Here is a 21733-nt window from a genome sequence, read left to right on the forward strand (position 1 = left end):
CACCACACTACGGCTGAAACGCAAGGAGACTGCAACATCAGAAGCAACAAGAAGTCCCAAACAAAAAAATCCTACAGCACATTTAATAGTAAATTCAAAAAAGCATCCAAATGTTTCAACTGAAGGCGAGAACAGGTTTTTGTTTGGCTGGTTTTGTTGTGTTGTGGGGTTTTTTTTTAATATAATTACCATCTCGTATTTTCATAGATTGTCTTTGCAAATTACTTCAGAGTTGAACGAAGCGTGGCTTACAAACTCAAAGCGCTGCTAACCCTATCAAAATATTTACCATACCATTATAAACTAGATACTTTCTACTGCCATTTCCTAGATGAGGAAAACTGACATTGCAAAGGAAAATTACTGTCCCAGAACTAATGGCTGTCACAATTAGGATTCTACCATTTCCCTTTCAATGGGACACAACTCGCCGTAGTTAGAAGCACAAACACATCGGCTACAGTTTTAAGTCTCTAATTAATATGCATCATTTTTTCAGATTGTTACAAAATATTTGCCAAAACTTGGTACATATTGGCCAGCACCCAGAATCCTTTGGGGCATTTTGACCAAGAATCAATATATCATGACTGGCTGACAACAATTATCAGCAGCAATAATAGACCTGAGAGTTCCCAACTGATGCATCATAGCTGTCCAAATAGAAGCATCTCCAAATAATTATTCTTTGCTATGGACTATTTTGGTGTGCCACTTAAATAAATTTGAAATATCAAAGAAGTTCCTTTTTAGAAGGTGACAGTTGCCTTCTATATTAAAATCCTGGGCTGGAGAACACAGAATTAAACAGGTTCTTTTGGAAATCAAAATTTAAATACAAAAAAAGATTTAAGGTCACACACACACACACCATGAAGCCCCAAGACCCTTCATATTCAGTTACTTGTTTGTTGGGTTTTTTTCCGTTTTCCTTTAACCAGATTGAGAGACAAGACTACAGCAACCAGTATAGGACAGAAAACAAAACATAACTGCCAAAGATAAGTCTCGAGGAATTACATACCTGACCACACACTCAACATGCACTACATCGGCCTCTATTCCACGATACATTACACCATACGCTTTGTTCTTTGTCAGGCAACCCTCTAGGGCTTTTCATCATGGGGAAGAACGAGTGAAGCTGCCAAGCCACTTGAGGCTTTCTGAGCTAACAGAAGAAAAGCAGAAGCAACTCCCTCAAGACAACCCATCTACCACCTTTTCTTTGTAAGTGCTTGTTCAGAATAGGTCTTTGTGACTACATACATCTTCCTGGCACAGCCGTAACACTGCGATGCACTAATGAAGAGAAGCTTTCTGTGCGCCCCCCCCTTCACGCCTATGCTGCTTCAACAGCCAATCTTATTTTAAATACAGCATCTCCCATTTCCACTCACCATCCATAATCCTGAATTACAAAACTCCACAATCTTAATTCAGACTAGAAAGGAGCAGGAAATTAAGTACATGTTTGCTGTAATAAGCAAAATATGAAATAAGTAAAATACTAAAATCAAATTGTTTATTAACACAGCACCAAAAATAATGGCCAGGAAAAACATTCGAGTTTTCTTGATTTAAGAAATGAAAGAAAAAGGAAAAAAACCCACAAGGCAAGAACACAATTTGTTTCAATTATTAAATACTTCTGGAGCTTTCTTTGGTTTTGTTGGGGGTTGTTTTGTTTTTTAAGCGCTGGGGGCTGAGGGAAATAGAGGATAACAGAAATTAGTTTCTAGTTCTCTAGGAAGAACATGCTATCGTACATACTCATTACATTGCAGCGCTACTTTTTATGATAAGAGTTTGAATCATCATTAATCAATTCACAAACATGCCTTTCTTGCCCTTGGCTACAAGTTCCCCTGTAACATCAGAGTTTGTATCAGCCCCATCACGAGATCTGCACTTCAAGCAGACACAGTGGCGTTAATAGCCTTAATGTGAAAGCACAAAGAAATCTAAACAAACGCACATCTACGTTTTCTAGCAAGTTACATATTCTGCATCTTAACATGAAGTAATAAGATCTCAAAATACAGATGTTTCTCTAACTACTGACAAAAAGATGGAACAGCAGACATTTTTCTAAGCATCTCTGAGTAACTCCCTATGGTCATGAAGGTAAATATAGCAGAAAGCTGATTTTGACGATAACACAAAGCAAAAAACATAGCTAATAGCAAAGTAGAAAAAACCTTCCAGTTCAAAGCACAATATTAATGACTACTGTCAAAAGGCTCTCCAAAATATTTTTCACATAGCTAAGAATGTTTTGATTTTAGTTAGACCTGCAAGTTAGAAATATTTATTTATTCCATAACCAAGTTAGGTGCGCTAAAACAAATACAAATGTAGCAAGTGACCTGTATGCCAGAGTAAGCCATACTCACCTTAGACTTCTATGTTTTTAAACTAACTTCACTATTAATAATCTTAGTTTCAACCCAATAAAAACGAGGTTGAAACCTTTTATTTTTTGTACACTAATGAAACTTAATCTTAAAGATGTAAAACTGATTTCGTCAGAACGCAACTAGAAGTTTATATACACAGACAAAAGTATATATTTCTCCAGATACAACAATTATAAGCAGCACTACAAAGAGTTTGCTCATGTTCCTGTATTTCAGAACTAAAATGAGCCTAATAAACCTGTCATCGTGTATTTTAGCATCCTTTAATTATTGAGGATGCAAATCTCAATTATCTGAACTACAGCTTTCACAATTAAATATACATGCGCTATAAAGAATAAGAATCCAGGAAATATTCGGAAAACGGATAATAGCTAGACATTATTTCAAAGACAGTGTAGCAGCTTTCAATGCATTGCTCTCCCATTCTGAAACATTTACAAACACCTTGTTACCCAGATTTTTTTTCAAAGTTCAAAATTGAAATGCATTATAAAATCTTAATTTAACAAAATCTGAAGTATCTGTATGGCTTTTGCATTATCTTATTGTTCAGTGAACAAAAGCAGCATAGATTTATTGTTGAAAGCTAAAAACCAATATCATATAATTTTTTGTCTTTCCTGATGAACTAACTACCACTGTAACTTAAGCTAAATAAGAGAAAACTGCTTTGTGATGTAAAGTGCTAAATTTGTCTGCTTGTAGTCTCTGTAGCAACCCAATATTCCAAAGAGACAATCATGTGATCAATGCTCTCAGCTCCTGCTGTTTATCCTGCACTGTCCTACTTACAGCAGCTCTCAATTCCAGCTGTCTACAGTAAAAGGAAAAACATCACCTGCTCTCCTGCCGGTACATGATGCCAGAACAGCCTCATTAGAGCTGTTGTAAAAAAATGTTGACATTGTTTGATTTAAAGATTAACATCGGAAGGAAATTTACACTGAAAGAGTTCAGCAGACTTAACAGAAAAATATTCCAACAGTATTGAGGGAGAGCCCTGTAGTTTCAGCTGTTAAGGTTTTAAATTAAATACATGGTAATAAACCCAAAACCTATGGTTATATGTTGTTCCTGTCTAGTTAACTCTCCCAAGTATGAAGAAGTCTTTGAGCTTTAGCACCCAGAAATGTCCTCGTTCTGTTCCTTGTAACGATTCGTAGCATCATTCTAGAGGGATCAAGAAGCAAACTACTCCTAGGGAAAGGGGACCCATGGGAAATTGGAAGAAGGCAGCCAAACAGGGGGACAAGGCAGAAACATGGGCTCAGGACCGAAAGCATAGCACTCCCTTTGTCTTAAGGGCAGTGAAGACCAGACCACAGCTGACCCCATTCATGTGGTTCCGTTATCAACACAAACATTCCTGAAGCAGGCAGCAAGACCATCTCCATGGCCCAACCGAAAAAATAACTACCCCTCCCTGCTGCAGCCACGACCATTCGAGGCTGTGGATTTGCCAAGACGCACCAAACGCAGGAATCGCATCCACTGTGGCTAGCTTTACCTCCTCCTCCCAGCAAGATGACAGGGAGAGAAAAAATTACATATATTCAGAACTACGATAAGCACACCTTCCAATCAGATAACTACATGCACAAAGACTTATAACAAAACCAAATTTATATCTAGAATATTTTTCAGCAGTCATTTCTCATGAAGTCATATAGTTATTATTTACATCAGGTAGCTAAAATAGTATTTCCATGAAAAAAATAAAAGAACAGTGGGCTTGCATTATAAATCCTGTACCCAGACTAACGTTAAACAACATTACCTGTGAAACCTGTGCAGCAAGTTTCATTTTGTAAGCTATGATAAGCTTATCACTTATGATTTTCCAAGTGGGTTTTTTGGTTTGGCTTTCTTTTTTTTTTTTTTTGGCAAGGGGTGGGGACAAGGCTTCATTTATTTTGGGAGTGTAGTGGGTTTTTTCCACCACTCACTGCAATTGGTTATATCATTTCCTATTTACAAGGAAAAAAAAAAAAAGCAACCATACAAGTAATATAGTGGCTTTTAGCATTCTAGGTTTTCAGTTGCCCATCAGATCCTCCCACAAAATCAGGATTACTCAATTATTTGCTTACTGGTATTTCAACTGTATTAAAGTTTAGCAAGTTGTACTTGTTACCAAAACTTCAGGAGATATACTCCACATAAGCATTTCATACTTTTGTTTCATTAGGAGTGCCAGATTTAATCTTCATTAAGGAACTGTATCTAAAACAGCATTTAATCTGACAAGTTTCCTAATCATATTTATTCCAGGTATACACTACTATTTTATCATCCAGTTGGCAAGAGGAAAACGTCTCAAATAACAAGGCTGTTATTTGAGCAGTCTAACCAGAAAAGGTAGACAGACAATCAGATGCAGCAGATCACAATCTCAGCCTCATACATTTATAGGGTGGATTTTTGAATAAAGCATACACAACCGTATTTCTGAACATGGTAGTAACAACACAATAGGTTGGAAAGGAGGAAGAGAGAAAGGCATTCCTATTTGTCAAACTTTGTAATTTAATATGCAGTCATTTAAACCACATTATTGAACTCTGTAATCCACCCTGCTTTAAGTGATTGAAAAAGGTTCAGACAAATACTGAGGCAATGATTTTTTTTTCCTGTTTGGTTAAAACTAAGACCATTAGCAAAACCCTCTCTTTAGTCTTTTATTCTACTGTTGTTCTCCCACTGACTCCCATCACCCATTCCTGAAAACTGAAAATCACCTACTCACAAACAAGCAACAACAAAAACCCACCACACACACTTCGGGGAGTGAGCTCCTCCATTCCTGCCCTATCTATAAACAGAAGCACAACCAGCATACTTGAAAACCTCAGACAGTTTCCTCAGGCATGGTAATCGTGACTTGTTCTAACAGATCAAATTTCACCAAATACATGACTGTCTCACTTTTCTCAATGCTGGTTTTAGACTGGGCAGAAGCAGGAGGAGGGAGGGAAGAGCAGGTCATGGTTATTACCTTGCAGCCTTGTCAACATGCAGCATGTCACTGTATAATGCCAACATCTGAGGTTTTTACTTTTTCCATAGCAAAATTTTTAAGAGATATTAAACAATAATATCAGGTCAGTTTAATGAGTTAGTTTGTTTGTTCGTTTTACGAGTCACATCATTAAACAATTAAACGACGAGCACTTGAAACCATCTAATTCTTACTTTCTTGGTCATCTATTCACATGCCACAGTGTCATCAGTTTATGAATGTTAAGGACTGTCCTTTTAAAATGCCACACAATGATGAAATGGACTTTTTTTTTTTTAATATAACCTTATACAAGGAGGAAAAATAACAGAGCATCAGACAGGAAGCCATGGCTGCCCAAGGATCTGCCATCACAATCAAACACCTATCAGAAATCACAGCCTTACGCCTGTTGCACACACGCACTGAAAGTGCAATACGACGGACTGCTATTGTTGGGAGACCAGGTAACAGAAAATCTCACATTCTGGAGCCACACGCTTTCAAACAGAACTCACAAAAATCCAGATGGGATCAGCTTCAAATGAAAGAAATAGCTCTATTCGCACATACTTCGAAGAGAAAGAAAGCGGAAAAGTGGGACTGAGGTCCTGTGCCTCACTGAACCATAGCTCCAGAAAGTACAGGTGAAGAAGTTACCTCCACCACCAAGAGCACTGACTACTCAGTCTGTACTCAAAGTCTTTGAAACGAAAGACTGCCAGCAAGAACAACCAACCTTGTCGAAATATGTCGTTATGATACACAGAGAACAAGACTGGGGCTCGGCTGGCCACTACAGAAAGTGCAGGGCAGTATAAACTACCATCTGAAGCAGACTGGTAGCAGTACACCAAGTGCCTCTAAATTATATGGGCACATGAATTCCATACTCAGCGTTTCTGAATGTTAATGCAAAGTCCCAAGGAAAGCAAAGCATACATAGCAACATGGGGTGGAAGTAGGCACTAAAGAGAACAGAAACGAAGTCTGAAATGAAGCAAGACAACACTCATGCAGGGATACCCGAGAGCAAGGCAAAACCTTCCTATTTTTGGGTACATGCAGTTTCTCCCTATACTTCTCCCACTGTTCAATGTTTTCTAAGAGGGAAGGGATGAGTAAAAATATACCAACACTGTCACAGGTAACTTTTTTTCTTCCTTAAGAACAAGATTCCCATTTAATCAACACAAGCAACAGAGAGAAGTAATTCCTGAACAAAAACACCTTATTCCCTACAGATGCAATACCTGCCGCGTTAGTCTGTGGCCACTTCTACATAGGAGAAGCACTACTTTTTGGGGCAATATATGTATTTCTAAGAGAGGCAGAAACAGAAAGTCTTCTGAAAAAGGCCCTATTCTTCCTACATCAAGAAGCTAGTACGACAATGCTTTTGAGAATAGCATTATGAATATTACCATTCCTATTACTTCAAAGATGGTGAAAATGCCCAAAAGACAGAAATACAGCTTCAAAACTTTTCTAGTTCTTAAGATATGTGCATCCATAATCATGAACAGAAGAATGGCTTTGGGGAGGGGTTGTTGGTGGTTTGTTTTGGCTTTTAATTAAGTCAGCCACACCTACAGAAAAAGATAAACTTAGTCTAGGCTTTACTGATTAAATGGATCCTAAGGAAGGAAAAGGACACAAAAGTTGTCTAGAACTAATAAAAACTAGACCTTAATACCAGTTGTCTGCTAAGAAACATATCATCATCCTGGGTCCAACACTCGGAGCATTTTCTAGCAGGCTGCAAGTCCTTTCATGTTGAGTTTGCTGCACCATCACACTTTACACTTGGTAAGAGAGAAATGTCCCTGTTGACTAGAAGAGTATTCCAATTTCTACTGGATACCAAAATCCACTCGAACCATTCCACCTGACATTTCCTCCTCAATCACAGAGTGACACACTTTCTAGTACAGAGGCTGTAGCACATAGCACCTGCTTCAGTCATTTGAGTTTCTCCCTGGCAGCAGCAGAGGACTGAACTTACACCCCTGAACGGCCCAACTTTCCAGAAAGTGTTTATTATCCAAATTCTAGATATTCCTAGAAGGGATGAGCCAAATATGCCAGGAGTATGCACATCCATTAACTACTCCCCTCACTTAATTTCATAAAAGCCAGTACTCAGAATATCATGTGGCATTGAGCTATCTGGTAGGAAACACCAAAATTTCTCTACAATTAAATTGTCTTACACAGATCTGTTTAATCTTTCTACATACTTTTCCAGTAGTTCTGGACTATTTATGGTGAAGTAGTTGTGTGGGTAAGCACAATTCCTTCAGTTATTTTCATCAAGCATGCTGCCCTTCTGATCTTCTTAAAAAAAAGAATAAAAAAATCAAGAGTCTCCAAATTAAACAAACACTGCTATTTTATTTTAAAAGCTTTCATCAGCTTTTCCAGCTGCTGCAGAGAGCTTTACAGAATTACTCTAAGAGACACCATGCCATACCTAATGCTGGTTTCAAGTGGCAATTTGGAAAACCAGTTCCTCAAATGAGGAAAGCCCAGACTGTGCCAAGACAATATTGGCCTAAATAGTTAAAAGTAAACTCTTTACTATCGATTCATAGCAACAACACACAGAAGAAATGGATGGACAAGGACACTCCAGAGAGGAAACATTTGCGCTGACCAGGGTGGCAAAAGAGGTGCCTAGAACTAAAGGACAAGCTTATACATAAATTAAAAGTAGCAGTTCACAACTACTAACAGAAACACATACAAAGACGTGCTTCTGCTTCTTTTGCTCCAGAACAGCTCTAATGTTCTTTCAAGTTTGAATTTATTGCAGAAGATGCCAACAATGGCCAACTCCACACCCAAAAAGCAAAGCCACTGATCTCAAAATTTCCTGCGTGCAAGATTTAACACATTCATATAGACACACACAAAACCCCCGCCACACACAAAAACCAACATCATCTAAGCTTTAAATTACTTCGGATTTTAAAAGCTGATTTGGGAACAGCGATTAAACTTGTTCCAGCTAACCTAGTTTTTATTCATTTCATTATTTATTGCTAGGCAACATAGACCGTGTCAAACCACATTAGAACCATGAGAAGAAGTCCTTCCAATTTGGATCAAAAATTCTCCTCTCACCCAATGTGGGGGCCAGACGTATTCTTTTAATACCAGTGTTCCCAGACAACCTTCTTGCTGACCAGGAGCCGACATTTCAAACTCTCTCCTCAACACCTCCCATAAGATGCAATTTAGCCAAACCTCATGCGGTGCCTGTAAACAGCTCTCTAGATCCCACTTGCTCAAAGAATGAGTCTCTCTTCATATTTACAATCAGAATCAGTCTCAGTCACTATACTGGCAAGCCCAGAGCAAGCAAGTATCTCTTCACCCAGTTATCCTTTTCTTCCTTTCTAGAAGACTCATAGCTTCTTTTCCAGCATCCCCATTATCCATGGCCTGTATATTGAGTACCAGTACAGAAAAGACTGCCTACTACCTTCAGTATTACTTCCTTTCCTCATAAGGAAGTTTTGAAGACCTCCAAAAAGGCAGAAAACCAAGAAAGATCAGAGAACCAGGTTCCCAAACAAACTGTAAACAGAGTGCTCTTAATTAAATGTCTCTTCTAGCACGAAGTTTAAATAAACGCTGTAACTTTAATAAAGCAAAATAAAACGTTCTACCTTTTGTTTATAGGTTTTTCATCTTTCTCATAAGGCTTCACAAACCATTTCCCAATGCGTACAAAATTCCGATTCATTAAACACCTCTCCAACAGGTTGTGAACGGCTTTGAAAAGTAGCGTGCGACATTCATACGAAAGTCCGTTCTCCCAAACACCATCTTCCTCTTCTGTAAGGCAAAGGGAAAAAAATTAGCGTTGAATTCCATCCTACTATTTCATGCACATATCACAATATCCTTCTCCCCCACAAGCTTTTAAGACATTCACAGCATAGCATACAACAAAAAGAAAAGCCTGTAACATTCAGATAGTAACTCTACTCACTTTATAACAGTGTAACTGCTAGAAGTAATCAGCTATAAAAATATCTTGTCACTCAGAAGAAACTAAAAAGATTCAACAGCTATTTGTACACAAAAGGAAACAACTAGCCCCAGTATGTTTTACATTTTAGCCTGCAAGTTCACTGTATACTGATCTGTCTGCAACGTGGTTCAAGTTTTGGGTAGTTTGAATTACTTATCCTGAAGAGTTAGCTAACAATTATGATTGAAAATAAATTGCCCAACCTTTAATATATCCTAGTGTCTTTAGTTACCATTGACTGAGCAAAGCTGGACACAAATATCATTGATCAACTGACCCTGAATGTTCAACAATTTCCTTGAGGAAATACCAGGTTCAGAAAACTGGTAAGAGCAACCTCATTCTCCCCAGTAGACTCTCCTAACTGCAATTTTTCTTTCTAATTTGAAATTTTTAAAAAAAAAAAAATAATTTAAGCAGGCTAGTCCTGCTTTCTGATCTATACATAGAGCAGAAGAAAAAAAACAGCAAGCAGAAAGACAAAGCCCAGTTCATACTGAAAGGATTCTGAAGTGAAACACTGAGATCTCACGTGCCCCAGAAATCAACCACAGCCATGGACTCCAACTAACACAAGCCAAGTTGATTTGCCAAATCAGAAAGCAAGATTCATTACAAGAATCTGTAATCTCTTCAATGGCCCTGGCTCACAGTCAGTGCTTGAACATAGTTTACAGGCCCTAGTATGCTCTGGTCCAAAGCATTACAATGGCATTACAATTACATTACACAAGTAAAATGAGGGACATTTTAAAGTTCCTGTAGTATCTCTTGGTAAACAGGTGATCTCATTCATTCCCAGCAATGCACTAATTTGGAGGATAACATAAGAAAATTTGAGATCTTGTCCTTAGATTACTGGCAATCGGGTCTTATCTTTGTGCCTACAATTCCTTGTATATCATGTTTTACACATATCCCTAAGGATCTGCTACTGGTCTCCTTGGACTAACCTAGCATAGTTATTCTTATAATGCCATTGCTTTTATACCCCAGGTAGCAGCAGAGACTAGAAGACAGTCTGACATAGATAAGGAGACGTATTTTTACTTCAGTCTCTGGATAGTCATGGAATAATTTAGGTTGAAAGGGACCTGTGGAGGTCATCTGCTCCAACCCCCACTCAGAATTCATAGTTAGAACAGGTTCCTCACATCTCACATTCATTGCCCGTCATGCCTTCTCTGGACACAAAGAAGCTCAGGTTCAGTATAGTTCGGTACAACGGGTCTTACAACAGCGACCTGTCTGTTCACCTCACCTTCACAGCGGATTTTGGTTCAAATAGCTTTCCAGTGGTTTACTCTACGGTCAGAAAACCTCAGTAATACAGCCAAGTCCTTGCATTCTAAATCCCCCTTTGAAATAAGCCCCTTCACCTTTATCTGGAAGCCACTTACAAGCTTAAAAGGTTGCAACAGTATTAACTAAAGTCTCAATATCCTTAAATTAGAGAGTATGTAGAAAACCAGACACCTAAGAGTTTTATTTAGGAAAAAAAAAAACCAAACCTTACAGATTATTAAAATAAACAATCTTTAAGACAAAGATGACAGAGAAAGGAATTTCAAGATACTATCGCAACCAGAATGTGGTGGCCGTATTTGTATATTGCTAGATTCCACACAAGGAAAAGCACATTTCCACTCAGGATCCATATTGTGAGTTAAAGAAAATTACTCCTAGTATCATTCTCTGAGGGACAGAAAAAAAGTAAACAGACCTGCCACAGGAGTGTGTGAGTGAGGAGGTGTGCATCATTACAGATGAATCATTACATGAAATAGTTTTCTGGTAAGGACAAGGAAAAGCGAGGCACCGCAATTCCTAAATAAGAGACCTCACCATGAGTTTCCGACCCCACCACCCTATTCCAGTTTTGAAATTCAGCAAAAACTTGTTTTCAAAAACCATAAAGCTACAAGATAATACAGCAACTCACTAAAGAAACATCGTACAAGAGCCTTGTAACAAAAAGCAATGAAGGTCCAAAGTCAAAGGGTATAAAATGTTTGTGCCGAGAGGACACATTTCTCCCCAGCTCAGAGATTTGTAGACGTACACAAACGAGCAGCCCCCTCCTACAGGCAGCTTTGCTGTTCAGCACATACTGCTCAACTGGTGGCAAACAAGCAGCTCAATAGAGCAAACATTAACTACGAAGCTTAATGATATTGGACTTTAACTGCACAATAAACTCCACACCATTTCAAAGGTTAAATGGTTGGTTTCTATACGGCTCTCGTAATTTTAAAAAATCATTCCAAGAACATCCCCTGCATCAATTACCCATTAAAAGAGGAAATAGCAAGAGCTATTTCCAGCCTTTATGCCTAATTTTGTTTTGACATATTAACGTATCAATGAGAAAATGCTGAATCCACAAAGATACTGAAGTGTAACTCAAAGCTTGTATTTTGATAGTCATGCTATGGACACAAAGGAGAGGTTTCAATTTTCCGAAGACACTACAAAGTGCTAGGTGTTTCATTTAACATTAATAGTTGTGCTGACAACCAAGTTACAAACAAAAGTTTACATGCAAGAACTTGCCACAAGACCGCAATTCTTAAGAGCTCTCCTAGCTGTCTTAGTTCAGTGCTGAAACAGAGAGCTCTTAGATAAGCATATTATGTGGGGAAAGCGTAAAGCATGAGATGGAAGTTGCAATGAAAACTCTAATATTTAAAAAGACAGCATGCTGTAAGCATGCCTACTGCTCAGGAAGAATGTCTGGTACCCAAAATAAGACCACCTGTTCAAACTGAAGTGCATCTTGCTATAGAAAGGGAAGGTTAAATAGGGCGACAGTTAAAGATATCCTCATTTCAGAACATTATTCAAATTAATGCAAAAAAAATAGCAGTAAGTGTTCTGTGTCTTTTTGAAGTCTATTTAGTCATCCCTCTCCTCCCCTCCCCCTTTTTTTTTTTCCTTCAGAGTGGCGGCTGGAAGGAGAGAAATATGACATCTGCTCGCATCTCCCAACTATTTTTCTTCTTCATTCAAACTGTTGCTTCTCAACATGAGAAAACCCCTCCTACTTAATAGAAACCATACAAAGTAAACCTTTTACAAAAAGAGAGGGACAGGAGGAGGCACTTTTGTCTTCTCATCTTTCTTAAACAAAATAACTTCAAATGTTCAATCTGATAGTGATAACAAACCAAAATAAGTTGCTGACTCATTTTAAGAAAGTGTTAACCCGCAATTTCACTTCAGACAAGCGTTATCCGCAGAAGTGTTCTGGCAGCCTGAAGGTTACAAATATTTTATTTTTGATTAGTTCTCAATTCCTCTGCAACATGCTTTCATGTCAATCCATTAAAAAACTTACACACATATCATCCCACTATAATGAATTCAGTTCCCTCTCTCTTTACACCACTTATTAGGCCAATAGTTGTCCTTAAATAAAGCTAAAAATTATCAGGAAATGAAGAATTAATGGAAACAATGGCCAGGAAAAAGCAATTTTCATACTACACACAAATAACAAACTTTCTCAGTCGACATCTCCTTGATACTACCCCCATCCAATTTTAATGAAAGAAGGAGGCTATTTGCTTACAGCACTTTTATGTTCTACTTTACATTCAACCTATAGTCCACCTGAAACAGTCAAGTTCATTTTTACTGACTATGCCCTTCTGTATTTCTGGTGCTCTTGGACAAGCATACAGTGAGGCAGGAGTTTGGAAGCATGCTCAGAATACAAAAGCCCTGCAATTTTTAGTTAATTCTGAAAAAGCAATATCTTTAAAACTTCTCATTTAATTCAAATCAGATGTTTTAAACTGTATTTGTTACCAACAAATCTTGAGTCAAATTTATTCATCAAGGATTGCTAACAAATACACAGTTTCGTGCTTAATGTATGTTTTTAGCAAGAAAACAAATTTTCAATTTCTCAATCAATTTTTAATTTCTTAATCTATATTGCAACAGAAATATACAGTATTAAAAATGACATTTTCAAGAAGACTTTTAAAGAACGTGAATTTTCCCCCTTCTTCCTTTTCACAAATAGCTGGCCACATCAGCAAAACACCAGTGAGCATCAATTCTTGAAAAGGCTGAATATGTTTACCATACCATTAAAAATACCTTCCTAATGCTCAATGAACCTCTAAAATAAAGTATGCAAAGAAACAAATCACAGTCAAGCCTCCACTTTGGGCTACAATTCACCCCCGGCACTACTTCAATTACAGAGGAAAAATCCATTCCTTAGTATCACAACTGAGACTCAGCTTTTCGAAGTATTACTTACCTTCATGGGATTCCTTTCTGTCATCATTTGACAGCATGCCAGTTATAGACATAGACTGATGCAAAACTGATTTATACAATAAAGCCTCCTATATAAGCTTCAGATTACAAGGAAATTATAATAAGTGAAGTAGCATGAAATTGCTGCTGTATACAATATTGTAATAACGACAGAAACATCTAAAAGTAAAGCTTTCTCTTTAAAAAAAAAAAATTTAAATTCAAATACTTTAAGATCAAATAAAATTGCTCAAAGCAAAAATTACCCAGTTAACCTACTGAAAAATAATTTTGAGGGCCTGTATCCCTTATGAAATAAGTGAGAAGCAACAGATTTTGTGTGAAAAAAACAAACTGAATACAATTCAAAAATACCAACTTAAGAATCCAGGTAAGACAAGCGAAGTTTGTTTCTAGTAGAGTTGTATCTGTTATCTACAGTCACTGAAAAGAGTCTAGATATAAATCCAAACTAGCTGGAAAATCTCAACAACTAAGAAGCAGCCAAAACATGAGCTACTGTCCAAAACACCACACTTGAAATACTCAGCACCATTTCAAATCAGTTTTTATAGTGCTAGCCCTTTACCAGCATCACATATATAGGTTTTATGCTTTCTCTACCCAGCAGAATGTTTTTCTAAATATTAAAAATTCAAAAGTATGACTTTTTTGTCAGTGTGTAGCTATGCCTGTTTATAAGAATTACAAGGTAACAGCTTTCCTTCGCTATTTGTTGGGTGTAAGTTTGGCTGGTTTGGTCTGCATGGCCACAAGAAAGGAAAAGCTGAAAAACTTCCTAGCTAAATGTTCCAATATCCTCCTCCACACTGTCTTTGAGTAATTCCATATGTAGATACGTTTTACTTATATTGTTAAATCTTACCCTTGGTGCCCATGGAGTCATTGCTCTTATTTATACAGGTATATTATGCATGTGACATTGTACATGATACAAAATCCGCATTTACTGTGACAAAGTATTTTCCCCTTACTCCACAGATACGTCACGTGCATGTTGGTCAGGAGAAAACAAAAAAGGGAAAATTTGAACATCTCTTTCAAGCTGGTACTTGCACCAAGTGACAGAAGTTTTACCAAGACTGCTTCAGGAATTTTGGCGTAACACTTACCAGCAGCTTTGCTTCAGTGGACACCTCTCTAACATGGAGGACTGAAGAAATGCTAAAGCACCAATGCACCATGCAGCAAGGAACACTCGCAACGCCTTCTCATTACACACACAGGAACATACCTATCCACCACAGGCAAGTTACTTAAGCTCACTGTACTGACATCAGGTGCAAAATTTTTAAGAAAGCATCCTTTTTTTTTTTTCTGTAGGAGTTAATGGTCTGAGGAAGCAAATATTACTACAAAAAAAAAGAAAAAAATGCAAGCCACTAGTAGCTGAACTACTTTCAAAGCTCACTTTGCCAGCTACTTGCAACCGGCAGGCTTTTTTGCAGCACCCTCGGTATAACTGGCTCATACTCTCATTTCCATTGTATTAAAAGTAATGAGACATTCAATGCTGACATCAGCACAAATCAACCAATTCACAGATTTGTTTGGAGACAAGGATTTGATCTATAACGCACGTGTATCAAGAACTACACAACACACAGAAGTCTTTGCTGCCACGACTGTTGCTGGTTTTTATCATACAGTATCAACAGCCAGGCATCAGTATACAGACCTTTCTCCTTATTCTTTCAAGCTCTCCTACAAGCCCAGCAAGGAGCTAAGACTAGCATTATCGTTATGCATTTATCCTTCACAGAAGCATGAAGACAACTATCCAGCAAACAAAAATAGATGAACTCGATATATGACAGGTACAAGGAAAACTCTTTAATTTCTGAAATAAATTAACAAGATTTAATAGTCGCCAGAACAAAAAAGATGCATTTTATAGCTCACCATTTAAAAGATGCTATTTGAATGTCAAAGGCATATAGAAGCATTCCCCTATCCAAGCATTAATCAAATTGTAACCATTTCATTGGGACTCTGTCTTGTACATAAATTATACCCAACTGTTCTCTGGTTTGAAACCATCTACTGCCAATTTAAAAAAAGAAATTTAAGTGTATAGGTAACCACTTTAAAATGAGAACAAACCTATTTGATAAAATAACTGCTGATCAGACGAGTGAGAGACCACCGCCTTCTGAAATTTGAAGAGATGTCCTACTTAAAGGTTTGAGTTGCAGGAATTACTATAATCAAGCCTCACTGTCACAACAAAAACATAACCCTTGAGGTTGTTTGATAAAATAACATTTCACTAACTTCTGTCTGCCTCTAGCTATGTTGGGGCAGAAATAGACTTATGGGTTTCTTTTACTATTACATACAGTAAGTAGCTTCCTAGGGAAGGAAGGGAAAAAAAAAAGATTGAGTGAAGTCAATATTACTGATCAATCAGCATCTCTGAACAAGTCTCCTTTTGACATGCCCCCAGGCAACAACAATCCCTGACCATCAACAAGACAGTTATCCAAGGCTTGATACGAGAACTCAGATATAGCCAGTAGCAGGCATTCAAACATATCTCCAGGGCAAAGAATGAACTTCTAGAATGTACAGGCTGAAGAGAAAGAGATATATTTTATTTTTCTTAATCTGATATGCACAGATGTACACCCACAAAACTATACATTCCCTTCTGAAGTGATCTTGGGAAGTGGACAAAAGGGTTCTTGAAGACGGCCATATTTCAAATCCCTGAGGGCTGACAACCAAGATGCGTTCCAGACACTGAATGTCCATTGTTCACTGAAACTACAAATCACCAAAAAGAGTCAAAAACTGTTAAAATACTAGCCTCTCCTTAACAGGCATAGTTTCATACCAAAGGAAGCCTGAATCAAATGTTATTAACATTGCTCTGGCATATTTCTAACTACGGCTCTTTCAAGGTCCGTTTCCCCAGAAGTCTGTCCGTAGGCACTAAAGACCAGGCTAGCGGCCACAGACTGCCCTTAGCCCCTCTCTCCCTCCCTCGCCCCATCCTTCAGCACAGTTCTTCACCTACCAAGTAGAAAAGTTCCAAATGAGGCAGCACCTTAACCTTCAGCAGCAAACAATTTCCAATCAATTTTGCAGGTAACAAGCCTCTGCTAGGAAGTAATTTATCTTTCCCATTGAAAATGTAACAAGCAATCATTGGGAGAACAGGGCAACATGAATTACTAGGAGAAATTGTCCACCAATGAAAAAAATCCATTAGGTCTATGACAAAGGTCAGATAACATTGTTTGGGTTCAGCCATAATTCTTTCTTGTAAGAGGTTCACATTAAGATTTTGTTTAACGGGGAAAAAGTGCAGGTGCAGGCACTACTCAGCCATCTCCTCCATGAGCTAGCTGATTAATATCTTTCTCAACTTCTGGTCAGAAGAGCCAAGCAGACTAACACACTCTAAGAGATTACATGTCTCCTTTTAATTAAAAGGAGACAAAAAACAAGACTGTCAGATACATGTACTCATAGACGCAGGTCTCATGAGTGAAAGCATTTACGTAGAAAAACATGTAACAGCAAGACACGTGGAACAGCTCTACTGAAGTGCAGACATCCACAGGTGACCTGAACAAAGAAAATACCAAAACAATTGCAAAGACACAGCTGGGAGACTCTAATCCTCCACTATCTCTCCCTTATGCCCTAAGAGAGGTTAAGAGTTGATAAGTACCTAGGATGATACGTGCTTATCTACCTGCGTAAAAGCGTAATTCCGTAAAAGCATAAATACACGCTGATCTAGAAGTTCGGCTACAAAACACCACCATTTTCAAAGGTGAAAGTGACCACGTCACTAGTAGACAGACTCAAGAGAGAATGCAAAGCTGTTCAAATAAATAATTTTGATGGCCAGGTAACGCAGAAATGCACTCTTCGAGTGGCTTAACTTTTATTTGATCATCCACTCAGAAAATAATGTACCATACTTGTCTCAATTTAATCCCCCCAGCCAACAGCACACGAAATTCCCATAGATACTTTCACACAAGCGTTGGTCTTTGCTCAGGGCAGGCCCATGCCAAGACCAGCATTTCGTGTAAGTTACATCTCAGTCATACAAAGGATGTTCCCTGCAGGTCAAGACTGAGGTTATTCATAGGGCAAAATACGGAAATAATAATAATAAAATTTAGTGCCTTAAATGCACTAAAATATCAGGCAACCTACAATGTAAGTGCCATTTAAGATGCAAAGTTTCTAGTCCCAGGACAGACAGGAATATGAGCAACATCTCAATCTTTGAAGTCAATTATTCAAAGAAATAAACATCATTTCAGTGCGTCAATTGTTTTTCAGATTGTATTATTTTTGTATGAAAATTCCACACATTATTAAATTGTTTCAAGTCAACTTCCTCAGTGGCACTTCAAACTCATATTTGTTCTCCAGCTTATTCACAAACCCTGACAGCATTAACAATTTCTAGTTACCAGGTCACCAAACCCTGGTCTCATTTTACACTTCAGTAATCTGAATACCGTACATTATTTGAAAGGAAATTGGAGTGGTGCAATTTTTTTTTTTTCTAGAATTAGTACAGTCTCACCACTAGACTTACACAGTTTACACCTAACTTCGTCACCTTACTGATAAGCAACTGGAAAGCCACCTACTTTGGGAATTGAGATCAATAAGTAAACTTTTTCAAAATGAGGTGCCAAATTTGAAGTACAACATTATTGAGAAATAAAAATATTGTCAGTCTTTCAAAAGTCTAAGTCTGAAAGCAGGTACAGGTTCAGAGCTCTGGGAAAACGGGAGAGAGAAACCGTAAAAATACAAGGTTTAGAAATTCTCACAGGAAAACAGCCAGCTAGTTTCAGATGCCTTTTGAGGGCTTCTCACCAATGATTTGACTTCAAATCAAAACATCTCCATACAGTTCAAGCTTTGCCCAGAAATCTACACTTCTTAATGCATAATAAAATGGGCTTTTCTATTTGAATTTGAAAGTTCTAATTGCCCAACAAAAGGGATCTTATCAAAACATATTTAAGACATCACTACTGAATCGCAGGCGCAGCTTTAGGCACAGCCTTCTTGTGAAGGAGCTGCCAGAATTCACAGGCTTGTTTTTTACAAAAGAAAAACGTGGGGAGCAAAAACTGGTTTCTTGAAAATCCAGCAGTCCACAACCACCTAAACACTGACAGTAGCTGTTTGATCCCTGCGCTGCCACAATAATTTGTTGCAGACAGTAGGAATAAAGTTATCTTCTCTACAGACAACAGTCCATCTAGTACAGATTTTCTAAGGGCTGGCAGAAGACAGCATCCTTTCACTGACCAAAAGAAGATATTAATTTCCTCCTACCTGAAAGATCATGATGAATAAGGTCAGCAAAATTGGGGTCATCACCCCACCAAAATATCCATAGCTCCCTGCGTCCAGGTCTCTGGTCTCGACGCCAAACACTGAGTACATCCGCCTTCAGACAGCGACTGAAACTGCTCAAAATAGGGTCCTCTTCCGTGACCGGAAAGAGAATTGGGGCAGATGTTGGACCCTGCCATACATATCGCTTCCATTTAATCCCAGTTAGATCAGCCTATGGGAAGGAAAAGAACAACTGTCAGACAGTGGGGTAGGTACACCCCCAACAGAAACATGCTGCTACAACGAGATGATGGCACAGAAGAAGCAGGTGGAAGGAAGAAAGGAAAATTAGTCCAACAAAATTTAACAGAAACCACATTTGTAAGTTCTGTGTACCTTAGAAGATAAAGCAGTTTTAAAATCTCCTTTAATAACTACAGTAAAACAAGACCTGTTCATTTTTGCTGCAGCTTTAAGATTACAGAGTGAAAAGTCAGATTTGATTTTAAATTTACAAACGTGAAAAATGAGTGAATCATGTAACATTTGCAGACTGCAACTCTCCAACCTACTGAACACTTCCTTAGCAATGAACATCTTTCTTTTTGCATACGCTACCTTTTCAGTCCAGGATTACTCTAAGGAAATGGGTAACAGGCTAAATCTAACTCAAGCATACACTCTTCCAGTCATCGACTACTATGGAAAATTTCACAAGTTTCTCTGTCGTAAAAAATTCTCTACATCTCACACAGGAAGCCTCTCGAGTACACTTATTTTACCAAGAGCTATCACACTTTTCATTTCTCACACCACATTTTAAGTCCTGTTTTTATCATTGAATTATGTATCAGACTCACATCCACGTTGATTATGATTAACTAAATCCCCTTCTAGGCAAAAATTCATTCGACTTTATAAAAAGTAAAAGAGTTACTACTGTATGTAATGGGAAATAGCCAATTTCTGCATTATCTACAATGCAATACCATGCCAAGTTTTAGAGCTAAGTTTTTTCACATGAGGACAGTCACCTTAAGGCAGGTAGGGGAGGCATTGCCCCAGGTTCTCTTTGAGAAGGGGGAGCAAGGTAGGCTGGCATTTGCTAAGGAGTCACTAATTATTTTTTTTCTTCCTAATATGACAACACACACAAGATTACTGCAACATTTAAACCTAACATGGCAGCCTTCCTACCTTCAGGAGGAGAAACAATTTAGATGAAAGGTAGTCTGCAACAGTTGATACTTTAGAAAGACTTTAGATTTAAAAACGCACTACTAAGATGGAGCAGCAGGCCTGATGCAGGCTGCAGACATGTTCAGCCTGTCCAGATTCCCCTCCACCCAAAAATATCAGTACCACAGCTTGGCACAGGTTTTTACTTACAACAATCTCTAGAATAATAAATAACAGGCAGTCAGCTAAGATTAGCTAATTTGCATCAAAAAGCAAATGAAACAGCTCAGCCCAGCCACCAAAAATTGCATCACAGTCTAGTTAAATCAAATTTACTTTGGGAGCTGCTGAAATAAAAAAAAATTTGAATGATTTCATACTTGGGTTAAAAAAAAACTACAAAATGGTGCACAACAAAACATAAGATACCACTGCTTCACAAGGAGCGCATCACCAGAATAAAAACAAGCAGTAAACCAGACCACTTTAAAAGCAAGGAAGAAGGGAGGTTTCGGCTCAGATTTGCCTGGGATGTCACGAGTGGGGAGAGAAAAGAGAAAGTTCGCCGAGATGCGGGGCTGAAAGGAGGAGCAGCAGATCTCCTTACCTCCTGCGAGAAATATCTCGTTCAGAAGCAGAGATAGGAAGATACGGAGAAAGGAGGAAAAGTTGCAGGCAAGGAAAGCGAAGGAAAAGGCGAGTTGCAGGGAGGATTCTATCCAGGAAGAAAGCGGAGGGAGGGGCAAGGCTAGACAGACAGCGATGGAGGGGGAACCAGAGGGGCATGGGAGAGTTGGCTGGCTCCAGGCAGGGCCTACTCTGAGGACTCATCCAACAGAAGCTATGCTAAAAATGGCTGCTTTGCTTCCACTACCCCTTCCTCCCCTCCCCCAAACCTCCTCTCTCTTTCACTCTCTGTCTATCGTGCGTGTGTGTGCCGGTGGCCGACACTTACCAGGCAGAAGAGGTTGGAATGGCAATCCTCCAGGCTGGCCCCGTTCGGCACGAAGCAGGAACTCATCCTCACAGCCACAACCCACACGCCATTATCCCACAGCCTCCGACAAGAAAGAAAGAGACAGACAGAGAGAGAGAGAGGGAGAGAGAGAGAGAGAGAGAGGGAGAGAGAGAGGGGGGGAGAGAGAGAGAGAGAGAGAGACAGACACCGAGAGGGAAAGGGGGGAGGGGGGACTATGCACACGCACAAATAATAATACAATTAAATAAGGGATTTACATACAGACACACACGCACGCGAAATAGTGGCAGGATAAATAACCCAGGAGGAGAGTGGTATCGGAGAGGGAGGTAAAAAAATATATTAAAAATTAAAAAAAAAAAAATTCTGAGAGAAACTCGCAACGTTTTCTCTTCTTCTGGATATCAAACGGGGTGTGGGGGGGGGGGGTGGGGGGGGGGTGGGGGGTGTAAAGCCACCGTGGAAGGAGAGAACAGAAAGAGGGAGGTGGTAAG

The 21733-nt window shown here is 38.7% G+C and overlaps 1 protein-coding gene across 1 annotated transcript in view; it reads right to left on the reverse strand.

Moving 5' to 3' along the window:
- MED13 (mediator complex subunit 13) overlaps positions 1 to 21314 on the reverse strand; it is a 55457-nt gene extending 34143 nt beyond the window's left edge. Inside the window, exons 1-3 of the mRNA XM_009946086.2 lie at positions 21216 to 21314; positions 19079 to 19313; positions 9096 to 9264 (exon numbers count right to left, since the gene is read on the reverse strand). Coding sequence (XP_009944388.1) covers positions 9096 to 9264; positions 19079 to 19313; positions 21216 to 21281 — 470 coding nt within the window. The 5' untranslated portion in view covers positions 21282 to 21314. The remainder of the gene's footprint in view (positions 1 to 9095; positions 9265 to 19078; positions 19314 to 21215) is intronic.
- Between the last annotated feature and the right edge of the window lie 419 nt (positions 21315 to 21733).

Source organism: Leptosomus discolor, chromosome 18 (genome assembly GCF_034619465.1).
Source record: "Leptosomus discolor isolate bLepDis1 chromosome 18, bLepDis1.hap2, whole genome shotgun sequence".
NCBI lineage: Eukaryota > Metazoa > Chordata > Aves > Leptosomiformes > Leptosomidae > Leptosomus > Leptosomus discolor.